This window comes from Thunnus maccoyii, chromosome 14, assembly GCF_910596095.1.
Source record: "Thunnus maccoyii chromosome 14, fThuMac1.1, whole genome shotgun sequence".
NCBI lineage: Eukaryota > Metazoa > Chordata > Actinopteri > Scombriformes > Scombridae > Thunnus > Thunnus maccoyii.
The window spans coordinates 2763630-2789845 of NC_056546.1; the positions used below are offsets into that span (position 1 = coordinate 2763630).

General features: G+C 38.5%; 1 protein-coding gene across 3 annotated transcripts; it reads left to right on the top strand.

Moving 5' to 3' along the window:
• Window positions 1-14758: 14758 nt before the first annotated feature.
• Window positions 14759-25718, top strand: fgfbp3 (fibroblast growth factor binding protein 3). Of its 3 annotated transcripts, none has more exons than XM_042432764.1 (3): window positions 14759-14798; window positions 20317-20596; window positions 24484-25718. In XM_042432764.1, the coding sequence occupies exons 2-3, from the start codon at window positions 20322-20324 to the stop codon at window positions 24926-24928; spliced, it is 720 nt and encodes a 239-aa protein (XP_042288698.1). In that variant the 5' UTR covers window positions 14759-14798; window positions 20317-20321; the 3' UTR covers window positions 24929-25718. The 3 variants fall into 3 exon arrangements, with proteins under 3 accessions (XP_042288698.1, XP_042288699.1, XP_042288697.1); XM_042432765.1 differs by lacking the exon at window positions 14759-14798 and adding an exon at window positions 19724-20033; XM_042432763.1 differs by lacking the exon at window positions 14759-14798 and having other exon boundaries at window positions 19724-20596.
• Window positions 25719-26216: the final 498 nt, after the last annotated feature.

The window sequence follows — 26216 nt, forward strand, 5'->3', positions numbered from 1 at the left end:
AGGCAGAGTTAGTGCATGTTAAAATAAAACACGCAACAGGACAGGAAACTGAAGGTCATGGCTGTAACTGCAGGACATCTGCTGTTGTTCCAGAGGCTCAGAGATATTTCACAATTAACACACCAGGCAATTATACACACACTTAACAGCAGGAGTGCATGCACGCATACACATGCAGAGTAACAAGCACGCATGAATCCCACTTCAACTCCATAATTATTACAAAGAGGACAGGATGAACATGTTTCTGTCTGTGCACACTTGCATATTTCTTGTGTGACTCCAACACTTGAGCTCCTTCCTGCTGCCGTCTCAGTGTTTGTGTGTCATGTTCTTCCACTGAAGAAGCCTGTTGGGATATTTTATATTCTAACACATTTGCAACATTAAATGCAAAAGCTGATGCAGACCTGAGGCAACATTTATCTTGTACTTACTATATACAATATATATATGTTTACACTGGTAGTACAAAATAGCAAGAAATATTCCCCAGTGGTGCAAAGTCAAATGTGTTGCAGCAAGGGAAGAACTTAGCTTTAAAGCTTTAAAAAGCTTTAATGATACATTCATCTAAACCAGAAGTCGGCACCCCGCGGCTTTCAATCCTCTGCCCCGGCTCCCTGTGGCTTTGAAACAAAATATCAATAAATAATGGCTATTTAATTTTAATTTATTTTATTTTATTTAGTTAGTTAGTTTATTTTAATGTAATAGTTGTTATTTTGCAGAGTTAGGTGATCTTGTAATATAAAAATAAAATGTGTTTTAATATTTTGTCGATCGAAATATACGTCTTCTGCCGGGCCGTTGCCGGGCAACAGGCAAGTGCATTTTTTGAGCGGTCTACCCCCGGTAAGCTAACGATGGAAAAATCCAAAAAAAGAAAGATTTCTGATGAACATAGAACTTTTAATGCTTCATGGACAGATTTATTTGCTTTTACTGTTGACGAGAATGATTCACCTGTTTGCTTAATATGGGGGGAGAAATTGGCAAACAACAAAAAAAAAATCAAAGATTGAAAGACATTTCCAAAACAAACACACTGCTTTCGCTGAAAAATACCCAGCTGGAGATGATCGGAACTGCTGCGGAAAACTGACAGGAGCAAAAACACTTTGAAGAGGTGGATGAAGTCTACAAATTCATGCACTTCGGCTGGTTTTGTGGCAGCTCAGGAGATCACCAGGCACGGGAAGCCGTTCACTGATGGAGAATTTCTAAACTTTATGCGCAAATATGTACCCCTAATTAGATATTCACTCATAAGTGTAATGTAACTATAAGTGGTGTAATTGTCATTTTAGGGATCAAACAGATTTTGCGGCTCCAGGTGGGTTTTATTTGGTGGGAAATGGGCTCTAATGGCTCTTTGTACGCTGAAGGTTGCTGATCTAAACCAACATTGTTTAAACTAAGTCTGAATCATCATAAAAAATTAAAAAATAAAATAAATGATGCTGACCCCTCCATCATTATTGTAACATACAGCTGTTTATCAGCATTATTTAGGAATCATTTATGTCTCTAAAAAGTTCATCTCTTCAACCTGTTTCAGTGTTTTCGTCTTATATTTACTCTTCAAACTTGTATCTTCTACTCTAAACTCTATTTTATATAAACTATATATTTTAAAAGTAATTTTAACTAAAAAGATTTGACACAAACTGCTGCTGCACTGCTCCCTATTGGTTCAAACTTGTATCTGTGGCCAAACCCACAATCAGTGATGTCACAACAGGTGTTTTCACTTGAAATTAAATCCTGCAGTCAAAGAGTTTGAATTTTCAGTAGAGATCTGAGCATCTGTCTCCTCACTGGCTGTTTTGTTTGGGTGTTGATTTGTTAAAGTTCCTTTTCATCAGCCTGTCCTGCCAAAATGCCAATGAAAATGTGGGAAAATTGGGTTTTAATATTCTTTTTTTTTTAAATGTGCACTAACTTGTCTTCTCTGAAACTCTGCAGGCAGCAAGGATCTGACTTTTACATCGTCAATCAGCTCAAAAAAAAAAAAAGCCTGAACCATAATGGAGCTCATAATTGATTTGGGGATCAAACATAATTGCAAGATTTCTTCGTACTGCTTTAAACAACAGGCTGGTTTGTGAGACCAATTATTGTTCAAACAGCATAGACATAAATATATCAGTGATCTCTCTGGTGCAGAGGTGACTGTTAAAAACACAAACAGCATTCTAGCGTTTGTCTACATTATTCAGGTAAAATCTCTCCTAAGATGTCACACACACTGTTGATGAACACCGTTATCCTTCCTGCTAGCACGCCGGTACAGTTGGAGGTCGAGCATAAAACCTTAAAACTATTATGTAACTCCCACTCTGCTGCTATTTTTGACTGCAGTAACAATGAATAATCCAATTCTGATGTTAAATTTTCAAGACTCTATAATTATCTTCTGAATCGTGACACCGGAACAAGAACAAGCTCTTTCTCCCTCTAGCTCAACCCCCCCCCCCACACACACTCACACCATCTCTCTCCCTTTTTCTGTTCATTTACATTTACATAGCCCTTTTACTCCAGGTGTTAAAATGCTGATGATCAGGTCACTGCCCCGCATTTAAACCTGGGTTTGTCTGCAGCCTCCATTAGGGGTGTGCCCGAATACAAATACATCATTCGGCAAAGCACAAATAGTGGGTTTTTTACGAATATTTGTTTCATACAAATATTTTAAAAATTATTTGTTTTCGGGAAGAAAAAAAAAACATGTTAAATACCAGCACACAGGTCGGTTACATCATTATCCCAGTGTCTCTCCTCTGCTCTGCTGTTACGTCTATCAGCAGGTCTCAACGAGGGGAGTCACATCCACCTGCTACATGACGCACATTTCCTAATTTGGACATCACTCCCGGAGTTGGGGGTGTTCCCCAGAGATAAAGCTGAGCTACTGACACAAATGAAGGGAACACTTATTGTAACACTTTAATTTTCTAAAATTAAAAGCGTAATAAAAACAAAAACAGGATTTTTATACCTCTTTCCACTTTGAATTAGAATACAAATACAAATAATTTTGCTACCTCAACGAATACAGATACAAATACAAATACTGGACCCTCTGCACATCCCTAGCCTCCATGTCTGCACTCTGTCCACATGCTGGTTTAATTCTGTTTTTGAGGAGGAACAATTCAAAGCTTATGAGTGGAATTACAGGAGGAGACCGCTGTTGGGTTAGTTACATGAAAATTGTACATATTACACATTGCACATTATAAAAGAAATGACATTAACAGGTGTGTTACATTAGGCTACTCTTTACTTTCATCACTCAGTCATCAGCTTTGTCAAAGTTGCCTTTAAACAACTAGTCGAAACAGCAAAACTTTCTCTCAAGACGCCCTGTAAAGAGAAAGTTTTGACAAGGTTTTATATGGACAAGCAGATAGAATAACAAATCTCCCAAATCTGGTTAAACACAGAGATTATTCTTTATTTCATGGTTTCTCTCTCTCCTGATTTCTGCTCCAGGTATTCTTCTTTTCGTCTCCATCTCTTGCAGCTGAAAGAATGGCATTAATAATATGTGACTTTCATATTGTTACGCCCGAAGGTGACACCAAAGTCTTGCCACAACAGGAAATGTGTGTGTGTGTGTGTGTGTGTCAGACTTTATATTTTGGTGACACAGCAAAGATCAGAATCGTGTTTATACATCAATCTTTCCAAACGGAACGACGACACTGGAAGATTCTGCAAAAATACTGTTTTTTTTAATAATAATTCCTACAATAACCTTGTATAACATACAGTCTACATTCAGACTGGATTTATGTCTCTAGAGGAGGTTACCTGGAGTGTTTATGTGGGTAATTTTTCCTTCCAACCCCAGTAATAATTACAGCTGCAATAACCTATTGTTCTCCATGAACTTGCTCGTCCTTTGTTAATTTACATCAAGTCTGAAGTGGATCTCCTTAATTTTTCTGCTTCTCCATTTACTGCATCGTATCAGGTTGGTGTTGAATTTGACTTTCAGGTGAAAATGATGATGAGTTGTGATGAATCATAAATCTGACAGAGGGAAACAAGCCAAATGCCAACATCTAGGCCTATTTGGGAAGCGATACAACAACAAAACAAACAAAAATTAAGCCACCAGGAGAGCAAGACAATGTCGATCATCAAATAAGCTGTTGTGATGTCAGCTACAGGTCGGTATATACTGGCTTTCTCTTTTGGCTTTGTAATTTCAAAATGGTTGAAACGCCGCCTAGAATGATGAGTTAAATTACAGAGCACAGTGCATATTTTATTCCACACCTCCCCCGTTATGTTTAAGTCCATCTGAAATTAAATTACCTTCTTTTGTCAATTACAGCAACATATCTGCTGTGTAAATCACTTGTCCTGTGTTCTCCTTTGAAAAAAATGTTTTAAATTTTTAGATTTCATGATGTTGCCCCATAGTTTTACTTATTATTATTTAGATTAAATATTGTTCCATCATCTGCTTATGTAGCTGGAGTCCTTATTTCCATACAGCAATAAAATCTTGCATAAAGTGATAACATGTTGTTCTATCACAGGCAGAGCAGACGGTCGCACTGAGCCTGATTGCATCCTGCTACGCAACACAAGACTCTGAACAACAACCCACATTAGCTTTACCTGCTAAAGTCTCCTTCTTATCTAAATTACAAACACGAACACATGTCTCGTCCTGCAGCTTAGCTTGTTGAACGAGCCACAAAGCAAACATTCACAAGGGGAAAAGTGCATCGCAAACATCAGTTAGCAGGCTAGATGGCTAATTAGCTGCTCAGCTGCAGCACATTAAACAGCATGTAATCATACCTGCAGATGTCACTTCACATCATTGCTCTTCAGATCCTTGTAAGTGACACATTGTCTGTTCATGACTTATAGCTAGCCCGGTACACTAGTAGCCTGTCAGCTGCTGTCAATCAAACACAGACACCGACATGCACCTCTGATTGGTTGAAAGCATTTCTGATATTTTTCCAAAGACCTTTTTTTTCTTCCTCATTTTAAAAAAAAGACACCATTAGCAATACATTAAAAAATATATTATTTTTAACTGCAAAGGGGGATGATTAAAATGTGATTTCAGTTGGACTCTAATCCCATCCAAATGGGGATTTACTTTTCACTGCTGCTTTATGAATGTTACATGACTTGTCTTTTATACTGAATACTGAATCTTTTGGCTGCAGAATCGCTCAATATGACCTTAATTCCTCTGAGACTGGGCTGAACACACACACACACACACACACACACACACACACACCTTTATCTCCAGAGTTTAAAACATGTCATTGCCTCTTCAATGTTATTGATTTGTGCGTCCTGCAGTCAATGTTGTCAGATGGTTTTAACGTCTCACCTGTTGGCCAGATGAGACGAGAAGGGATTAAAACTTTTGTGAAACTAATTTTTTTAAAAATAAACTTTAATAAAACGTCATTTTTAAGCATCAGTGGCTTTATTCACAATGTTCTTTTGTTCAAAGGAGAAGACTCTTTTTTGTTATTCTTGTTAATATTCTTTATGAGACTCCTACAAACACAGGCTGCTACAGAAGCCTCGTTTGATCCATTTATTTTGCAGCAAAGCTATTTTTTATTTATCTTACCCCCTACAACAGAAGTTATAGATAAATATCAGAACATCTGCATGTATAGAAGATGGAAATGGAAAAGTGAACAGAATGACTTTAGAAAGGATACATCTGGCTGCAGGTTTGCTGGCAGCTGATAATGAATCTTTATCAGGACATTCTGTAACCACCAAGCCCTCATCCCTGATTTAACATATCTGTGCTAATTTAGTATTTCAGTCACGTGACACACACACACACACACACACACACACACACACACAATGAACCAACTCATCAGAGATCTGTCAGGCAGTGAGGGTCAGTTAGACAGTTGTCATAGAAACGATTCATCAGATCCTCAGCATGAACAGTTATACTTCACTTATTAATCTCTAAGCCATTCATATTTTTCTAGATGTGTCTATATGAGTGAAATGCCATCCACTGTTTGCACACAAAACACCAGAAATGAAAACAACAACAACAACCACTTAAAGCTCACCTAACCAATATTTTCAATAATAACAATGAATCAAATGGGGTCTCTTGCTGTAGTGAGAGTGATCTTAAGCTTTTTAGCCTCTTTAGCTCATAGTTTTCACTTTACAACACATTTACTGCATGGTTCAGTGTCACCAAACTCATTTCCAGCTGCAACAGGCAGCTCATTTCAGGGGAAAAACTGTAAAAATCCCCCATTTTACACTCTCTGCCCAGCACCTAACAGCAGACAGACAAAATTAGCAACTAGCTGGTGAAGATTTTTTTTTTTTGGACAAATACAGCTCTAATGGCGTAATAATGTTGCTCTGTGCCTGCTGGATGTATAAAAAGACAAATGTTTGCTAACATGTTAGCCACAGCTTTTTAAGATGATAAAATGTCAGGTCCATATCTTCCCAGACATGAGACAGGAGATCAGCATTTCTAATCCTTCACTAAATGATATACTGCAGCCCAAGAATGAAAGGCAACACCCTGAACTCCTTGTTTGGAAGGACCTGGCTACAAACGGAAAAGATGGAGCCAACCAAAAGCTGCAACTCTGGGCTTTGACAGCTTTAGTTACTTTTCAGATGCATATTTGACACAATGGATAATATAACAAGCTTTTAAAATACAACACATTGTTAAAGATGAAACCAGTGGTTTCCAACCTTTTTTGGCTTTTGACGTCTTACAAAAAGCAGTGTGTAGTCGGGGTCACATTTCACATGTCTATGAGTTGTTAACAGCTCCACCAAATAGTGATTTTTCCCTCTAAACTTCTCACATGCTTTCATTTCAATAAATGTTCAAATGATCCAATATTTCAGCAAAAATCAAAGATTAGAGAAAAAGTCCAAAAACTGAAAACAGATTTGTGTATCAGAACTTTGTTTTTTCTTCTTTCCTCTCCCATTAATCATCTCACGACCCCTCAGATTTATCTGCTGACCCTATGGAGAGGCCCCGACCCCAAGGTTGGGAACCACTGGACTAAACTAGCTAACTGTATATAAAGTAGTGTAAACTAGCTCCACCTCCAGCAGCTACAACAGTAACATGCTGCTCTAACACTGATGCTTCACTATTAATAATCTAATGATGTCATATATAATAATATATCAGTCAGAGGGACCAAACCACTACTTTTACTGCAATACTTTATCTACATCAAGCTCATAATACTTATGTACTTTTACTGCAATACTTTAACTACATCAAGCTCATAATACTTATGTACTTTTACTGCAATACTTTAACTACATCAAGCTCATAATACGTACTTTAATTTAAGTAGGGTTTTCATGCAGGACTTTTACTTGTAATGGAGTATTTTTACATTGCTGTATTGGTTCTTTTATTCAAGTAAATGATCTGAGTACTTATTCCACCTCTGTGCATATAAAAGACAAAATATGTATGAAAACGTGCTCTCCAGCTAACACATGTATCATCCTTTACACCATTAGCAGTTTAAACATGCCAACAGAGACCAGCTCTCAGCTTTAAATGGTTTTTCGATGACAGTCATCTCTTATTCAGTCTCATCCCGTTCTCTTTCTATTTCACCTTCTGTCTATTGCCCTTCTGTCTCTCTAAAACACACACACACACACACAAAAACACACACACACTGGAGGTCGTGGTGTCATAATCACCATGGTAATCACGGCAGAAGAGGTGACGGCCACGATGGAGCGCTGATTGCGGCCTCCTCTCAACGACTGCTCAAAACTAGAAAGTGGACGCCTCTGTTCGCTGTCAAGGACTCCGAGTCATCACTAGCTCATCACACACACACACACACATAAAAATTGAGACACACACACACATAGACAGACAACATAGTGACCCTGCAGACGCTATGTCAGGTTCTCAGTCTGGTGGGAGACATTTTCATCTCTAGTTAAGAGAAGAGAAGATGTTGGGAGAAGTAGGTGTTGCAATTGAGCCACCAGCAAACAAACCCCTGCTCCACGTATTATCGTATGTCTTAAATCTGCACATACACCACATGTTAGGAGTATTAGCACATTATTGACATATTAGGGGAACTTCTGCTGTTCTTGTGCTGCGGCTGCCTACTCATGGGGGATATTTTATGTCTTTAAAGCAACTATAACTAACTTTTTCTGCTTCTACTTTTTCTCAATGCCACAAATGTTAGACGGTATGTTTCATAACCTCAACTGCCCAGATATTAGCGACCCATACTGACTATACAAAGACGCAAAGGTGCTTGAACTTGAAACAGAGAATTAGCTTTTAGCAAAACTGGCATATGGTTATGATCATAGACTGTATGAGAAGTTGACGTAGCCGCTCATTGGTTTGTAGACTTCCGTTTGATTGGGATGCTAATTTTGGCTAGCGAAAAAAACTGAACAGCCGACTCCTTAGAGGGTCTTTTAGTTCAACCAAGTGCTGAACAAGACTTTTTTAGGCGGCCAAAATGTTAGAATTGACTTTCATGAACTGAAAATACACTGAAAGGGTCAAAGAAAACACAAACAACACCAACATGCTGATACAGCATGATGATCAAAATCTTGTTTCCTTGTTTCCACTGCATTTCAGTTTCTGCATTTGGGTCCATTCTTGCTGCTCCACATGACAAAACCTAAATGAAACGCCTCCCTGATGGTGTAGCAATACAGAGAAGAATCTAAACATGTTAAGTGCCTAAAACTTCTGCACAGTACTGTATCTGTCAAATGCAGAGATTAGATTTTCATACAGGGGTTAATAAAAGACTTGCTTGTGTGGAGACATGGTGTTGCACTGACTTTGAGTTTGCAAAAACATGAAATCTGCAGCTGATATGAAAAGAGTACAACAGATAAAAAGTATTTCTTGTGGTAACAGATGTTTAGTTTTGGGATATTTGTTCTTTACGTCATTTAGACCAACAAAGTGTTTATTTTCCCACCAGCTCTCTTGACTGTGTTTGTCTCTAGAAAGCACCAGTAGGAGGCACCAGAGTCTCGGCTGCGTATCTGCTCTCCAGTCACACGAGACCCACTCACACACACTTCAAGTTCAAGAGTGAACACACACACAGTCTGACACAAATCATTCAGCGGATTAGCATAGAAACACAAACAAAACACACACACACACACACACACTCAAATACATGTTTGGACTCCTATCCTTGTGAGGACACTCTGACCTCAGCCGTCACTACTAAATGCCTAACTCTAACTCTAACCCTAAGCTGAACCTAAACCCACTTCTAACCTTAAAGGACGGGTTCACAATTTTTCAAGTGTGTCTTAAACCAGCAGTCAGGTGTCCATATGAACAGTGAAAGAGGTTTTCCTCGCTGTAATCATTCCTCCTGTTCATACTGGATATTAAAAGATCCTTCAAATGTGTTTTCAGTGTAAGTGATGGAGGCCAAAATCCACAGTGTGTCCACATAGTCATTTAAAAGTCTGTGTAAAGCTTATATTCAGCTTCAGCAGTCTGAGTTAGTCATATCAAGTGGATATCTGACACATTTACAGTCTTTTTAGCATCAAATTCCCTCTTTGTGTTTCCCTGTTGAGCTGCAGGTGGAAGTATAGTAACAAAAAGAGGAACTTTGGCACTAAAAAGACTGTAACGTTGAAAGATATCTACTTGATTTGACTCATTTGGACGCTGAAGCTTCATATTAGCTTCAGATAAACTTTGAAATACATGTTTGCACAGAAGGAGGACTGCAGATTTGGTCCTCCATCACTTCCATTGTAAGTGCATTATGAAGGGATCTTCTAATGGTCAGTATGAACAGGGGGAATGATTACAGTAAAATTGTAAACCCATCCTTTTAAAGTGAGAACCTGCCAAAATGTCCTCACTTTCCACGACCTAAACATTACTGTCACTTCACTGTGCTTTAAACGTTTTTGCCTCTGCATCTCTTTCTCTCTCCTTGTGTGCTGTGAAGTACATTTAAATTAGATTAGAAATGAGTACCAAAGGCAGAACTCAATATCATTTAAAGTTTTGTTTTGGTATTTTCTTTACTAACAAGTTGATCTCATCAGGTGGAAATGCAAGTGAACATAATATATTTCTTAGTAATGCTAGTGCTAAGACTCTAAGAATATAAATGTTGGTCAGTTGTTCTGGACTGAAATATATTTCCACAACTATTCAATGGATTACTGTGAAATGCACCAAGGTTCATGTTCCCCAGAGGATGCATCCTATTGACTTTAGTGATCCTCCACTTCTTCTTTACTGAAATATCTCGACAATTATCAGACGGATCGCCATTGAAATTTAAATTTAAACATATATTCAAGTCCCCAGAGGATGAGGATTTGATGATACTTTGACTTTTCCTCTTTTCTCCACCAGCAAATCATAAATTTATCACTTATGCTGTGATATATGTCAACGTCTTACTTGATGGACTTTAGACGATTTATTCTAATGACTGCTGGTCCTCTGATTTTTCCTCAAGCGCTACTACAGTATGAGGTTAGTTCTTTATTGAAACATCTCCGCAACTATTAGATGGATTGCTTTGAAAGCATGAAAAAAAAGGATGAAAATGAAATGAAGGCAGCTTAAATATTTTTGAATATTCTCCCACTGTAAAACTAATTTTACAAGATAAATGGGTTTGTATGCTTCGACTATGGTGCATAAAAACATACAAAAGTGAAATAAAAAGTTGTTGAAGAAACAGAAAACTTTCTCTGCCGTTAAAACAAACATTCCCTCCTCTACGAGTCGCACACAAACTTCTGACACTGCTGATCCGCTTTTGGCAAAACTTGAGAAAACGATGCTTCTCTTTGCTGCTGATGCTGCTCAGCTCCAGAGAGAGAGAGAGAAGTGCACTTACAGCTGAAAACAAGGTGACATATTTGTTTGTGGTTGGCACAGACCGAGCCGAACGACATGTTTACCGTTGTTGGCTTGTTTTTTTCAGAGCACCCCCCCCATCCCACCCCCCACCCCTTCGCCAAGCAGATTTTTTGGCAGCGTAGCGCGGGGGAAAGACCTTCCTCAGAGCTACACCAATCCCTGAGCTGAATGAGAAGAGGCTGGATGGCCAAGACAGGGTGTCGGCGGGGGGTTAAGCTGTGACCCAGATTCCTGCACGAGTCTTTGTCCTGGAGGAGGGAGAAGATTCTTCTCATTCATCTCGCTGAGGGCCGAGCTACTTACTGGTATAAATACAGTGACAGAAAGAGAGAGAGAGAGAGTTTAGGCCAGAGGAAAAGAAGAAGAAAAAGTAACTGACTTCCACCACTCTTTCATGTGACAGAGCGTGCACTATGGATTATTTTGGGGAGCAACGCAAATGAGTAGCTCACCAGATATTTATACTCTACTTGTTTATCCCCTTATTCTTAAATGTAGATGTGTGCTGTAAAGGCTACTTGGCTCTGTGGGATTTCACGTCACATTTAGACCATGTCCACACTAAGCCAGCTTTGTCTGTTTTGGCCCTCCATCCAGACTTAAACTGCAATTTTCTCCCCCAAAAACTGAGTTTTTCCTAAAGTGTGTAAATCTGAAATTGGCGTTTCATTGGAAGTGGAAGAAGATGAAACATAAGGACAATAACAACAATGGCGAACGGCTTCATGCAAACATTGTTCTCTTTGTTGTCTACTTTGACAGCTTGTTTTCTTGTTTTTCTTGTTCTTTCTGTGTGGGGGTTTGCATGTTCTTCCCGTGTTTGCGTGAGTTTCTGCCGGATGCTCCGGTTTCCTCCCACCATCATGTATGTAAGGGTTAATACTCCTGTCAGTGGCCCTGACTAAAGTACTGGGCAAAGAACTGGAGTTGGTCCCCGGTGCTGCACTGTGACTGCCCACTGCTCCTAGTGTGTGTGTGTGTGTATAGGATCCATCAAATGTAGAGGATCAGTTTCCCCCACAGGGATCAATAAAGTTCTTGTTCTTCTTCTTCTTCTTTTTCTTCTTCTTCTTCACACACTGTTTGCCATGTAGCTGTTCTGTTCAGTTCAGTTCAAAACCAAGAAAATCTGTTTCTAAAAAAAACAACTGTGTTGGTGTTTGTCATTAAAGGACAAAAAAGGTTGAAGACTGAAGAATAAGAGCAGCTTTTTCTCTCTATCTTTGGTCTATGCACGGAAACTGTATTTTTTAACTTTTTATTTACAGCTTCCTGTGTTGAGAGTTTTCAGAGTAGGATTTGAGTTAAAGATCATCAAACTTGGAAATGCAGGAAATCAGAAAAGTTAAAGAACTCTAAGTTTGGGAAGTAGAAAAGTTCTCTGAGGATCATCTCCCCTGCTAACAGTCAGCAGGACAAATCAGACAAATCAGGAAGAAGTGACAGAAATATCATTTGAGCAAACGGCGAAAAAATACAGCCGACACGAAGGAAGCAAAAATATAACTTTGCATTAATGTTTATGATTCAGTTTGTTGTGTGCGTTTAAGATTAGGATTTGTATGAACTTCACACCAAGTGGCAGCAACTATGACATGAGGCTGAAGTACCTTAAAGTTAGTCCAAGTAACACCAAGTCTGAGGTAGCAGGGCGTGTTTCCAGAGCATGAAAGGCAACATACTACACTCCGTATTTGGAAGGTCCTGGCTCCAAATGGAAAAGATGGCGCCGACCATAAGCTGCAACTCCAGGCTTCAAACTGGCTCCGATGAAACCAAGCGGAGACGTCACACCTCGCTACGTCCGTCTTTATATACAGTCTGTTGTTCACACACTCCTCATGTTACGAATGTATCAGCAAAATTTAACAAAATGTTGTGATAACATGTTGTCTGTTGTCTCTGAAGGATATACTGTATCCTTTGACTGTGACTCAGAGTCTCACTGAGCTGCTGATGCAATTTGTGTGGTTGTAATTTTTTTATGTCTGTTTTCTGTCCTGCTGCTTATTTACTGTTTTGTTCTGGCAAATTCAACACTGGACAACTTTATACTGTCACAAGTTTGGCTCTTACTTATTTAATCTGAGGTGGTCAAAAATAGATTCAAGTCAAGTCTACAGTTAAAACATCTACTGCCCCAAAATATGAATAATTATGTATTTTATCATGTTGCATTTAGGTGGATAATCCAGTCCAACCTGTGCAGTTATATAGAATAATCTACACTGTATAGTCATTAAAGTTCATGACACGTAAAGTTAGTTTTTGTTACTTTATGAAGCAGATTATGACCTTGTATATTTTAACTGATGAAATATAGTATATTTAAAGTCCCGCAATCATCAGTAGACACTCGTCCTGTTGGGTAACAATAGTCAACACTGTCTTCTAGAAATTACGTTCAAACTAAATTGTAACAGCCAACATGTTTTGCTAGAAACACAATGCTGCTGAATTTAATTTTTCTGTCAACATAATGAGAAAATGTTAATTAACGTGTTTGGCAAGTTGCAAAAATGTTGATGCTGAACATATGAGTGAAATGTTCAGTTACAACATGCCTAGTTGTTGTTTTCTGATCTTATAGTAAAGTATCTGCTAGTAGAAACTACAGCGTTATTAAATTTTTTATGGTTGTGTTCAGACTCTGGCAGTACTCGGTTCAGGTCAGAGAAACATCATCGTCTCTGTTTAATACAGAAAAATGTCTGTAGTGACTTGAAGCTTTAAGGGACACCACAATCTTTCACTAAACTGAACCAAGGTGCTTTTATTGCCTAAACACACACAGGACCCAGGATGTGAACCCAGGATGTGAACCCAGGTCTCTGCTGTCAGAGTCCTGCATCTTGTATGTTCCCCCGTCCACACCGACCTCCTCACTCCGACTGCAGGGCGATTTATGAATGTAACGCTTCATTTATTCGTTAAAACGTTGCTTGTGAACATAATCCAGGCAGTGGTTACATTTGCTAACGCACCATAATCGGGGAAAACAATTAAGCTGTATATGGACGTAACTTCTAGCAGTTCAGGTTGCAATAATCTGCACAAAAGGATGAAAAAAAGTACCTGCACACTGCTGTATTGTTCCCAGATCTTCAACAGTCAAAACTTTGTCATTTCCATGTGGGATTAAAGAAGATCTGGGAACAATAAGGCAGAGTGAGGATGTTTTAAACTAGTGTGTCAAATGAGTTTGACACTAGAAGGTATGTACAAGCAGGATTTTGTGACATCACAACTACTTTTGAAGACAATTGTGGTTGATTTTTAAGATGTTTTTAACTAGTTTTGTGGAAAAAAACATACCTGACAGTGTGTGAGTGTTTTTATGTCTTTATACATATCTGGAAGGGATGCTAAACCAGCAATTTTCTTATTTTTTCTCACTTTTTTTGGCCTGAAAATTTGCTTAAAGTCAACTTTGACGGAATGTGCAGTTTGTTCATGGATCCCATCTGTTAAATAAACACATTGATCGCCGAACGCCACATTAAAAACTGAAGGAAAAGAACATAAGTGATGAAACAAAGAGGTGTTTTGTTGATCGAGCCTGAAGCATCCAAACCCTCGAGGTGTTGTCAGTGTCGCACAGAGCGAGAAACCTTGGCAAGTGTGTCCATTGTCCTGTTCACGCACACACACACACACACACTTATACAGGGTTGTGTCAGGGGGGTTGAATGTGGGAGGGGTCCTTGGTTTTGGGTGGGCATTTCTGCGTATAGTCCTCCTTATTCCCTGAACCCCCTCCTTCCTCCTCCTCCTCCTCCTCCTCCTTTATCCCCGTCTTCTCCCCTCTTTCTCATTCTCACAGCGACTCAGAGCCGCGGAGCGTCACATGGTAAGAACAGCAGGCCTCTGCTCACACTAAACAACTAAACAACAAACATCCAACACTTAACTACTCTGCATTTCTGCTTCTAAACTAAAACTGTCAAATATCAAATATTGCAGCGTTACAGACAAAGATGCAAGAATTGTTTTTTGGTCATGACTTATTGATGAGGGATGGATTTAGAGGAGTAGTTGGAGGGGGGGAGTTGCTTGGAAGGGGGATTATTTTTGTTTTGGTGCGTCTTTGTTTTTCATCTCCCAGAAAATGCTGGTAAAATACTGCAGTTAGATGTGACTTAAACTGCCAAAACAGATCCGCTTAATCTGACAGTTTTATATTTTTATTTTTCTGAATGAACAGAAACTTGATAGAGAACAAAACTAAAAAACCTTAAAATTCAAACATTTGAGAGGAAAAGAGGGATAATATTATATATACCGTTGACGTTGATGGTGATAAAGTTTAAATATTCTCTACTTCCTCTTTTAGAAGATGCTGCTTTCTGTTGTTTGTCAGTTGTTGTTCTGTATGAAAAACAACTTCCAAGCAAGATAATTAACCCGAAATGCAAAGAAACTTTATTGAGGTTTTTTTTTTTTTTTTCATATCATGCCTGCTTTACATTAACACTGTCCTTCACCTGGCACCAGCAGGAAGGGAAGTGATGTGAATATCCGACTCAAAAACCAATTTAAGGGCATCTTTGTTACCTTATTGGTTCGTTTCAGGCTAATTGTAACGCAAAATTGTTTGTATTTTACAAATAATGAAAATTAATGCACAATTCACACTCAACAAAACATATAAAATGAAGATACGACGCAGAAATACATGTAGAGAGTCAGAAAAATAGACTGTAACTCAAAATAATGTTGATGTCAGTGCGACTCATGTAATGCATGATAGGCAGTGTAGTTATAGAAGGATAAAGTGCAGCGTACACGCTTATTGTTTCCTTCTGTGAAGTGTGTTATTTGTCATATTGACTCATGCCAAAACAGACTATCTCCGCAACGTGTGATCAATCAAATTCCTCCTTTTTGTCAATATCTTTCAGATACATATCTAAACACAGTTGTGACTGGCGAGAACGAACGTGTCTATTCATTATTTATAACAAACAGTGTAACCGGACATTTATCGTTGTTTTAAGTGGAGTGTGTTCATGATCTGAGAGCAGATATTAGGTGAAATGTTTGACGAAACCTGATCTAAAAAAAAACTGGAAAACATTTTGAAATTCTGAATAAATGTTTCCTGCTATCAGCTTTTGTTGCCTAGTAACGTCCTATAATTATAATAATAATAATTAATAAAGAATGATGGATATTTTTTACTTTGATTACATATAGTAGTTTGTTTTTGTTTTATGTTCCGTTTCATCTGTTAAAATCGAGGAACATACAACTCATCATCTATTGTCTCTTATATAAAGTATGCCCGTCAGCCAATCAGAATTGAGTATTCTTGGCGGCACTGGCAGTTTGCACAATAATATAATACAAACATTTTTTTCACATAATGCACTAATTATAGCGGGAACTCAACCACTAACAAACCTTAACTGACCAAAGCTTAAAATGTGATATTATCAGTTTAGTGAGTTTAGGACAATAAGCAGAAAAATCAGTTAATGTGTTTGTTTGGTTTTAATGTCTCTAAAAGGTATAAAATATAAAAATATAAAAACAAAAACAATGATTGTACTAAAGTGCCTGTTTGTTCAGAGAGCACTTTGGCGTCGACTGAGATAAAATCACCACGACGCTGGATCACGGCATACTTTTAATTTAATTTTCCACTTAATTACAACACAAATACATAAACATTATTAATTGGATTAATTATGGAGGCTGTTTTGTTGTCTTCACTGTATCACATCATTAACTGTACGGCGGTAAAAGGAAGCAACCTGTTACCCGGCGGCACAGTAACACACACAGGATATTAATGTTTCTGTTCTCTCGTTAATTCAGACTTGAATTATTTATATAAATTGCAAATGAAGTTAATTAAACACACAACAGCAGATGTTAAAAACAGATCACAGGCAAACTAAGAGAAAACTGACCCGTGTCAGTTTATTTATTAATTTAGTTTTCATTAAGTCTCAATAAAATTCTAATAAACAAAGAATAAGCATGTAATAATTCCTTTTTTTTTTAAATAATTATGATATTATTGGGTGATATTGGTTATTACAGATATATCGCTGTGAGTATTATTGTTGGTGAGACACTGCAGAGCAGGAAACTGAGGTTTTATTGGCAGCATCTTTATGCATATTTGACTTTAAATGTTGTTAATTCAAGATTAAAATAGCTTTGTTTTATGTTTTTAAATTTAAAAAATAATAATTTCATGCATGTCTTCTGTTCCAAATATTTATTTGAATGAAAAAAAGCTCCATCTTTGGCTGTTTTTCCTTTTTATTCGTATTATGCACTACTGCTTGTTCCATTTGTCTCCATACTTTTCCACTGCATAACTCTAATTACCAAAAGAGAAATAAATGTGGAAATAAATGACTAACTGTTCATTTAGCTTTAATGCTCTCCTCCCTCCCTCCCTTCCTCGTTGTTTGATAGCTACATGTCCGGTCTGGACTCTTCTTGGGGGAGTGTTTCTGACGCTTGGCTGATCTTCAATAAGCTCCTGACAGAGTGTCACACCCCCACTCTGTGTCCATTGTTCTTTTTCTTTTTTTTTTCATTGAACATCCAAGTGTCACGTCACTCGTTGACACTCTGGTCCTCAGGGATGAAGGAAGGAAGGCTGCTACATTTCTCCAGTCGTACATTTATTTTAAAAATTAGTAATGCTGAATTAGCTTTGATATATCATGATGCTAATTTCTAGTAGCATTTGATGCTGCATCGACCCAGTTGCCTTGTAGAGATTACTGAAGTTTCGTTATGGCTCTTATTCAAGATCTCTTTTGGAGAACTGATTTAAACAGCTGTCAGACTCACATTTTTCTTCGACCCCCTGTTAAGTTTGGGTAAGAATAACTAGATAAAGGAGAAGGAATAGTGTTTTCTCTTCCATTAAAAGGGCGCTCCACTGATTTTATTTATTAAGTTCAGTTTACTCGTCACAGAGAGTTTGCAATGCAACAACAACTCTGACATAAATTCTACATTTACGAAACTTTTACATTTTCAGTTTTTGTTGACATTGTCAGAAAGGTGATAATTCTACTTTATGTTTATTATTGAGGTGGTAGTGGGTGGTGCTGGTGTACTGGAGTGCATTGTATTGAAGTGTTCCTAATATTTTGTCCACGTCATTAACATGAGGGGGGAAAAATATTAGGAACATTTTTCAACAATAGTTTCAGAGAGCACTTTGAAGATGCAAAATGGAGCTTTTTGTTTGTTTGTTGAAACTTGAAAGGAAATATGGACTGTCTGATGGATACAGAAATGAAGTGAATGAAATATATGAGGGTAAAAGAGCAAAAATTAAATGTGCATAAATTATTAAATTATGTAACAGTGGAGGTTTAATGCAATGACTGTAGACTACTGATAAAACGAAACCAAAGAAATAAAAACAAGGATAAAATCTTGTGATTAAATGCTGAGTAATGTAGCGGTTATAGTTTCAAAAAAAAAAAAAAGAATAATAAATGAGAAAAAACAATACAGCTTCTGTGCTCCCGAGTCTCAACTGGAAAAAAAAACAAACCCTGGTATGTTGTATGTATGTTGATGTAGTCATGACACACACTTCCAACTGAAATACATTAAATTCAATTTCAATTCAATTTTATTTATATAGCACCAAATCACAACAAAAGTCATCTCAGGGCACTTTTCACATGGAGCAGGTCTAGACTGTACTCTATTTACAGAGACCCAACAATTCCCCCATGAGCAAGCACTTGGTGAAAGCTGTAAGGACAAACTCCCCTTTAACGGGAAGAAATTTCAAGCAGAACCAGGCTCTAGGTAGGCGGCCATCTGCCCTGACCGGTTGGGTTGAGAGAGAGAGAAGAGGGTGGGGGGGTGGGGGCACAGAGAAGCAGAACAGCAACAGCAACAACAATAGATACATGACCAGCAGCAACAAACAGCAACAGCTGGAGAAGGACAGAAGGAAGACGTCAGCACGTCAGCATGGTTTATGGGGTTTCCTGCGGATGATGCAGTCTAGGCCTATAGCAGCATAACTAAGGACTGGTCCAAGGCGAGTCTGGTTGGCCCTAACTATAAGCTTTATCAAAAAGGAAAGTTTTTAAACGTAGAGAGGGTGTCTGCCCCCCTCGGACCAAATCTGGAAGATGGTTCCACAAGAGAGGAGCCTGATAGTTGAAGGCTCTGACTCCCATTCTACTTTTGGCGACTGTAGGAACCACCAGTCAGTACATCAGTTTGAAAGTTGTGCTGAGTGTCATGAAAAAAAATTTGGGGGTGGGGGGTTGAGGGGTGGCACAGAGAAGCAGAACAGCAACAACAACAACAATAGATACATGACTAGCAGCAACAAACAGCAACAGCTGGAGAAGGACAGAAGGAAGACGTCAGCACGTCAGCATGATTTATGGGGTTTCCTGCGCATGATGCAGTCTAGGCCTATAGCAGCATAACTAAGGACTGGTCCACGGTGAGTCTGGTCGGCCCTTACTACAAGCTTTATCAAAAAGGAAAGTTTTTAAACGTAGAGAGGGTGTATGCCCCCCTCGGACCAAATCTGGAAGATGGTTCCACAAGAGAGGAGCCTGATAGTTGAAGGCTCTGACTCCCATTCTACTTTTGGCGACTGTAGGAACCACCAGTCAGTACATCAGTTTGAAAGTTGTGCTGAGTGTCATGAAAAAAATTTGTGTCCATGTACACAAATCTATAGATTAAATTTTGTGACTATTTCACAAACTGCTGTGAGACTGGGTTTAAAAATTGCACTTACATAAAAAAACCTTTATTAAGTTATTTTTACTGCATGAGGTAATTAAACTGCAGTATGATTACAGCCTATGATCACAATAATCAGTGGGTTAGATTACAGCTGTCCTAAAATAATCTGTTTTTAAAGAGAGCTTCCCTAGAAATATACATCAAAGTTAAACAAAATATATTTATACGTATATTAATTTAAAGCTGCATTTAGCCATGTTTGATCAATATAAGTCTCCAAAAGAATCAGACAGATGACAGATAGCTGCCTATTTACATATCCAGCAGACACAGAGCAACATAATCTTTCCATCTGAGTCGTGGTTGTGTCCACATGATGAATGTAAGTCCAACATTTACTCTCGGTTTAGCTCGGGTTTGGTCTCCACCCCTTGAGAAACATATGTCACTAACTTTGTCTGTCTGTTGTTTGGGTCTGAGCAGGAGGGGTTCAATGGATTAACCAGAGCTTGTTTGCTGTTTCTGGAAAGCACTAAGCCTGACAGTAAATGTCCCAAAAAAACAAAACTAGGAGCTGAAAGTGGCTAAAATGACAGCTTTCAAAGCAAATCTCAAAAAACTGCCTCAGACTTTCTCTTTTTCTGTGATCAAATGTCCCCCCACAGCCACCATGAGTGTCCTGCCATGCAGTTTCCTCGTCCTCCTCCTCCTCTGCCTCCCTGTCCTCGCTGAAGCCAAACGTCAACCTGGTCAGGGGAAACCCGACAAACCCCGCCAGCCTCCGCCATCGCCTCAACCGGCCAAGAGACCCAGAAATCGCTCTGTGCCGGGCTCCGGAGAGCTGACCACGAAGGAGGGACATCGCTGCATCTGGCAGACATCTGGTGAAGGCCTGGTGAGCCTGATGGTGAACTGCAGCACTGAAACATTGGGAGAGCAGCAGAGGTAATGTCTCAATCTGACTGCTCAAATGGACCTCCTTTCATATGCAAGCATTAGTTGTTTCAGAAAACGCCCCAAAACCGACATGAGTTTACATTCAAGTGACAAGGCCCTCTAGTGGCCATAGGAATTATGACTTGTTATCTGAGAGCAAAGGACCTTATTCTAAAACCACAAACTCAGCACAGTTTGTTGTTTCCCTGTTTTCTATCGACAGTCAATATTTGTTTCTTTTAACCATGACTGCAATGTTTCCCTACCTTTAACAAAGTAGTCATTTTAACCCAAACCATGATCTTTGTCTCTAAACCTAACCAAGTTGTTTTTGTGCCTGAACCTAAACAATCCTTAAAAGATTAGACTGGCGATTTTCTATATTTTTCTTTTTGTCAAGAAGAGCCAAACAAACATGTTCCTTCATCATGAAGAGTTTGGTCACGTTAGTTTGTTTAGAAACGGCTTCAAAGACTAATAACCACATTTTCAGTCTCCGGAGAGTAGTTCTGTGTACAGCAGATGCCACTGAGCATGTGTGAAAATGCGGTTCTGTTTAAAGCTTTGCTAGCTTGTTGTGGTACAGATCACAACCTCTTGACTTTGTACTACATTATAAATTTCTCAAAGAAGTTCAGTACAAAGTCAAGAGGTTGTGATGTGTAGCACAACAAGCTAGCGAAGCTTTAAACAGAACCACATTCCTGCACATGCTCAGTAGCGTCTGCCTTACACAGAACTACTCACCAGAGTCTGGAAACATGATTGCTGTTATTAGTCTTTGAAGCCGTTTCTACTCAAACTAACGTGACCAAACTCTTCATGAAGGAACATGTTTGTTTGGCTCTTGTTGACAAAAAGAAAAATAGAGAAAATTGCCAGCCCTAATCTTTTAGGGGTTGTTTAAGTTCAGGCACAAAAACGGCTTGGTTAGGTTTAGAGACAAAGATCATGGTTTGGGTTACAATAACTACTTTCTTAAAGTTAGGAAAACATTGCCGTCATGGTTAAAAGAAACAAATATACATTTTCAGACTCAGGTGAGTAGTTCTGTGTAAGGCAGACGCTACTGAGCATGTGCGGTAATGTGGTTCTGTATACAGCTTCGCTAGCTTGTTGTGCTACATATCACAACCTCTGGACTTTGTACTGAAGTTCTTTTAAAAATTTATAATGTAGTACAAAGTCCAGAGGTTGTGATATGTAGCATAACAAGCTAGTGAGGCTTTAAACAGAACTGCATTCCTGCACATAATCAGCGGTGTCTGCTGTACACAGAACTACTCTCTGGAGACCCAAAACATGATGCTGTTATTAGTCTTTGAAGCTGAACCTACACAAACTAACGTGACCAAACTCTTCATGATGAAGGAGCATGTCACCCAGTGCAGCGGTGCGGCTCACTGACGTGTTTTTAATAGTTTTTGGACAACAACGGAGGTCTACAGTACAGAGGAATAAGATATATCAGGCTTTGGATACACACACAATATTCGTTAGTAGATCAGTTTGGATCCAAACATGAGATTTGTTGACAAGAAGAAAAAATAGAAAATCACCAGCCTCTTGCTTTAACCATAACGTTGTCAAATCATAAAACAGTTTATTCCTGAAACGGCAGCATCATCCTGCTGAGAGTTGAGTTTTTTTAGCTGAAAGCTGAACAACTGATTCAACCACATTGGACTGAGTCTGATACCTCTGTGCAGGAGGATAAAATCATATAGCATGTGATTAAACATGTTTGATTTTTACACACTTATACAGTCACGGTCCACCCACACAGGTTTTTTCATTCAATCAACCTGATTAGACCTCCTGGACTGTGTGGGTGTTTTGCTTATAGACTGAGCTTGATTAACATCTCTCTGTCTCGATTGTTAACATTGTTGCATATGTTAGGGCGGGACAACACTTTAATTATTCTAATTGATACATTTTGTTTGGTGACCTCATGTAATCAACATGACATCAATTTAAGCAGCCGTTTAATCAGCCACACTAACTGAAAACATCTGAGTGGGTTTGTGCCTTCAAGCAGAAGTAATTAAAACAACTGCCAGTTTTACTTTTTAATCCATTATACCTCACTCTCCTAGTTTAGTTTAAAGTTTGTTTTTGCCGCACTTGCTCATCCTTTTCTCCACATTGCCTGTGCAAAATTAATTTGAAATGCAAATATGTGTATTGATTATTATTTTAGTTGTTAGGCTTGTTCCCTGTTTAACCTCATACAGTTCAGTAAAGTAGTAAATAAAGCAGACTTTTACAGGAGTTACTGAAGTATAAATGCAATACTCTATCTGTGCCTGCTCATAATGGTGACACACATATCAGATCTTAAAGGAGACATATTGTGCTTTTTATTCTATTGTTTATATCCTGTTACTGTTGGATGTTAAAAATGGTCAAAGTTCCAAAACTTGAGGTGATCGTATGTAAAAATGCTTCCTGCAAGTCAAAATCCAGGGCTTCAACTCACCTCTACTTCCTCCTCGTGATGATGTCAGATTCCTGAAGTTGACCAATCAGAACAGAGTAGGCTCATTGAGAGGGGGGCCTTAAAGGAGAATTCTGGTTCATTTGAACCTGATGTATTTCCCATAAATGTGGTAGTTGTGACTGTATGTGTCCTGCGAACGAGGCCTCGTATACACCAACAGTTATCAGGGCAACCTCCAACCTCCACCTCCGAACAAAGGTAAACACAGGAACTAGCTACCTGTAGCAGCATTATGGCTAACTGTGTAGGGAACTACATCTGGGGAAACTTGCAGGTTGGTTTGTTTATGTGTGAGGCTGTGGATAACTCAGCGTCTATTCATGCTAGAAAAGTAGTAACTAATAAAATGATACATGTTTGCTAGTTTCCACGTTGCAAGGATAAAATGACAAGATCCACACTGTGCAGTTTTCATGGACTACCGCTGGGTGACGGACTTACATACTGTAATTCCTCACACATTTACATGTTGTAATCACATTTTTCTTACCGTGTGGAGCTGAACGTTTGGTCTAGCCGGCCTCGCTCTTTTCTTTCAGTTGATTCAGTCACTTTCATTCAGACTCAGAAACAAACTTTTGAAGCGATTCATGTAAAAAACATGTTTATTTCTACAGCAGTAGGAGGCTGATGGAGGTTGCCATTATACGTAAGGCCTCATTCACCCGGATCTCAATCTGAATCTCTGGAATCTCAATAATGGAGCTGCAGAGAGTGAAGTTATCAGGACACATAGAGTCACAACTGCAGAAATACATCAGGTTCAAATAAACTGGAATTTTCCTTTAAAGAGACAGGAGCTAAAACGGCCTGTTTCAGACAGAGGCTGAACTGAGGGGTTGCATAAAGCACCAGTATAAGATAAATAAGGAGTTTTAAACTGGAAATCATGCAAAGACATTCTAGTAGAGCCCCAGAATATAAATATAGAGCTGCAGAATATGTAGTTGTGCTGTTCATCAATGCTGGGGTGGAGACGTATTCTGACATGTTGACCCCCATCAACCAGTGATGATGTTAAAATGACTGAACTCAGAATAGTGGAAACACATTTGTGGTTGTCAAGAGATGCACTTTTAAAGTCATCTGTCACAAAGTTCTGAGTGGTTTTATGCAAGTCACTTAAAAAAAAGACTCATTACAGTGGTTTCCTTCATAAAAAATGACTAAATCCTTGATTGCTAATATCAGTTATGTTAATTGAGCTGTTCATGATCTCAAAACTGTTCCGTTCTGAAGTTTTCTACCATGGGAAGAAGTTTTTGAGAAGTGTATTTCAGACAATTGGAACATTTATTTCATTCCTGACTTCAAACTTGTTGCATTTCCATTTATTTTTAACTGAGTATTTCTCCTTTTTCTGTCTCTATTCTTCTTCTTCTTCCTCCTCCAGGTACTGGTGTCGCTACGCTGGCAAGCCAGACCTCTGCCAGGCCTACGGGTTGAAGTCCAGTCAGTACTGGAAGCAGCTGGTGGGAAAGCTGAAGAAGAGGCAGAATGCCTGCGAAGGAGAGAAAGTCCTGAAGGCTAAAACTTGCAAGAAGTCGCCCACCGAGGCCCACATGAAGCTCGCCCAACGCAGCGGAGAGGAGGAGAGGAAGGGAGGGAAGGAAGGAGGGAAGAAGAGAGGACCGCCGACTGGTAAGAGCTCAGAGGGAGGGAAGGCAGAGAGGATGAAGAAGAAGGAGGAGGAGGACGAAGAGGAGAAGAAGAAGAGGGAGGAGAGGACTGGGTTTGAGGAGGAAGGAGTGTTGAATGACATGGATCCGGTGCAGAATTACTGCAGCGAGGGATGGAACTCCGTCTGCTCCTTCTTTGTCAAGTTTTTTGAGGGCTGATGGGGAATTTCGAAGGAGACGCGAGTCTCAGTTTGAGGAGATGATGGCGCGAGTTCACAATCTGGAAACAATCTAAAAAAAAAAAGAAGTTTTGTTAATTGCATTTGTAAAAATCTTTTGTCTTTGATGCCGAGCTGTGATTATTTAAAACAACAAATATGAATCATTAAACCATTATGAGAAATTCCTTTTGTGCTTTTAAATTATGGAAACTTTTTTACTTCGGTCATTAAACAAAAAACTGTGGTGCTTTTTATGAGGCTCCTTTTTATAAATGTTGCCTCCTGGCATCTGATTTGCAGCTTTGTAGCAGAATGATTGTTACAAATTGGAATGAATTATATAAAAACCATTAAAATCAAACCTATAAATAGCGAATGAAAGCTGCAATCCATTAAAAAACGTCCCTCCGAGTCATCAGAAACTGCACAGTGAAATGAAGGAGTCCCATTATAACTGAGCTCTGTTTAGCTTTTTATGTTATTTCACTGAAAGTTTGCTGTAGTTTTGTTTTATTTTGAAATGTTAAAATCAGATGAAACTAAACAGTTGAGCCGTATAAATCATGTATGTTTGGAATTATCTAACAAATAAAAAAATGATGTTTTGATGGACAACAATCAGTCAGTGATTATAGTAGTGATTAAACTGTAACTTTTGGAAATAGAAGTGTGTGTGTTTTTTTTTATCCTTATTTTTGTGATGTGAAACTAATATTTTCTATAATCTCTGTGTAACTGTTTTATAAAAACAATCTGGTTTCTGTTCGATCTGACTCGCAGCAGTTAAAACCTGTGCAGCATTTTTTTTAAATATATTTTGTAAAGATTTGAACAGTGTTTGTGGAAGTCTTCAATAAAAACAAAGAAGTACTTCAAATCAACATTTTTTTCCTCCACTCCTACCATGTATGCACATTCATTTCTGAGATGCTCACTGATAAAATAATTTAATATCTTAGAATAAACATGTAGTATAATTACCCATTTAATATCTTGGTTTTAACAATGAGAATATCTTGTAAATATAGTTTTAGTTTTTCTAATATGATACTAGGAAAGGGGCTGAACAGCTCAGTAATATGCTAATAATATCTTTAATCCAATTATATCAAGGTGACATTCCTTTAATAAAATAACAGTGTTATGTCAAGTCTTGTAATAACAAGTCAGTAATGACTAGAAATAAATGCTCAAATTCTCCTTACCTCACCATTTAGTCAGTTATTGTGTCAAGCACATACAAGTACCCAGCACACATGTATTTATAAGGCACCAAAATACATTTA

What these genes read in the sequence shown, in the direction of transcription:
- fgfbp3 (XM_042432763.1), top strand. Translation starts at nt 20,241, where the DNA reads ATGACAGCTTTCAAAGCAAATCTCAAAAAACTGCCTCAGACTTTCTCT. An exon ending in ACATTGGGAGAGCAGCAGAG is followed by an intron (nt 20,597 to 24,483) that starts GTAATGTCTCAA and finishes TTCCTCCTCCAG; the next exon opens with GTACTGGTGTCGCTACGCTG.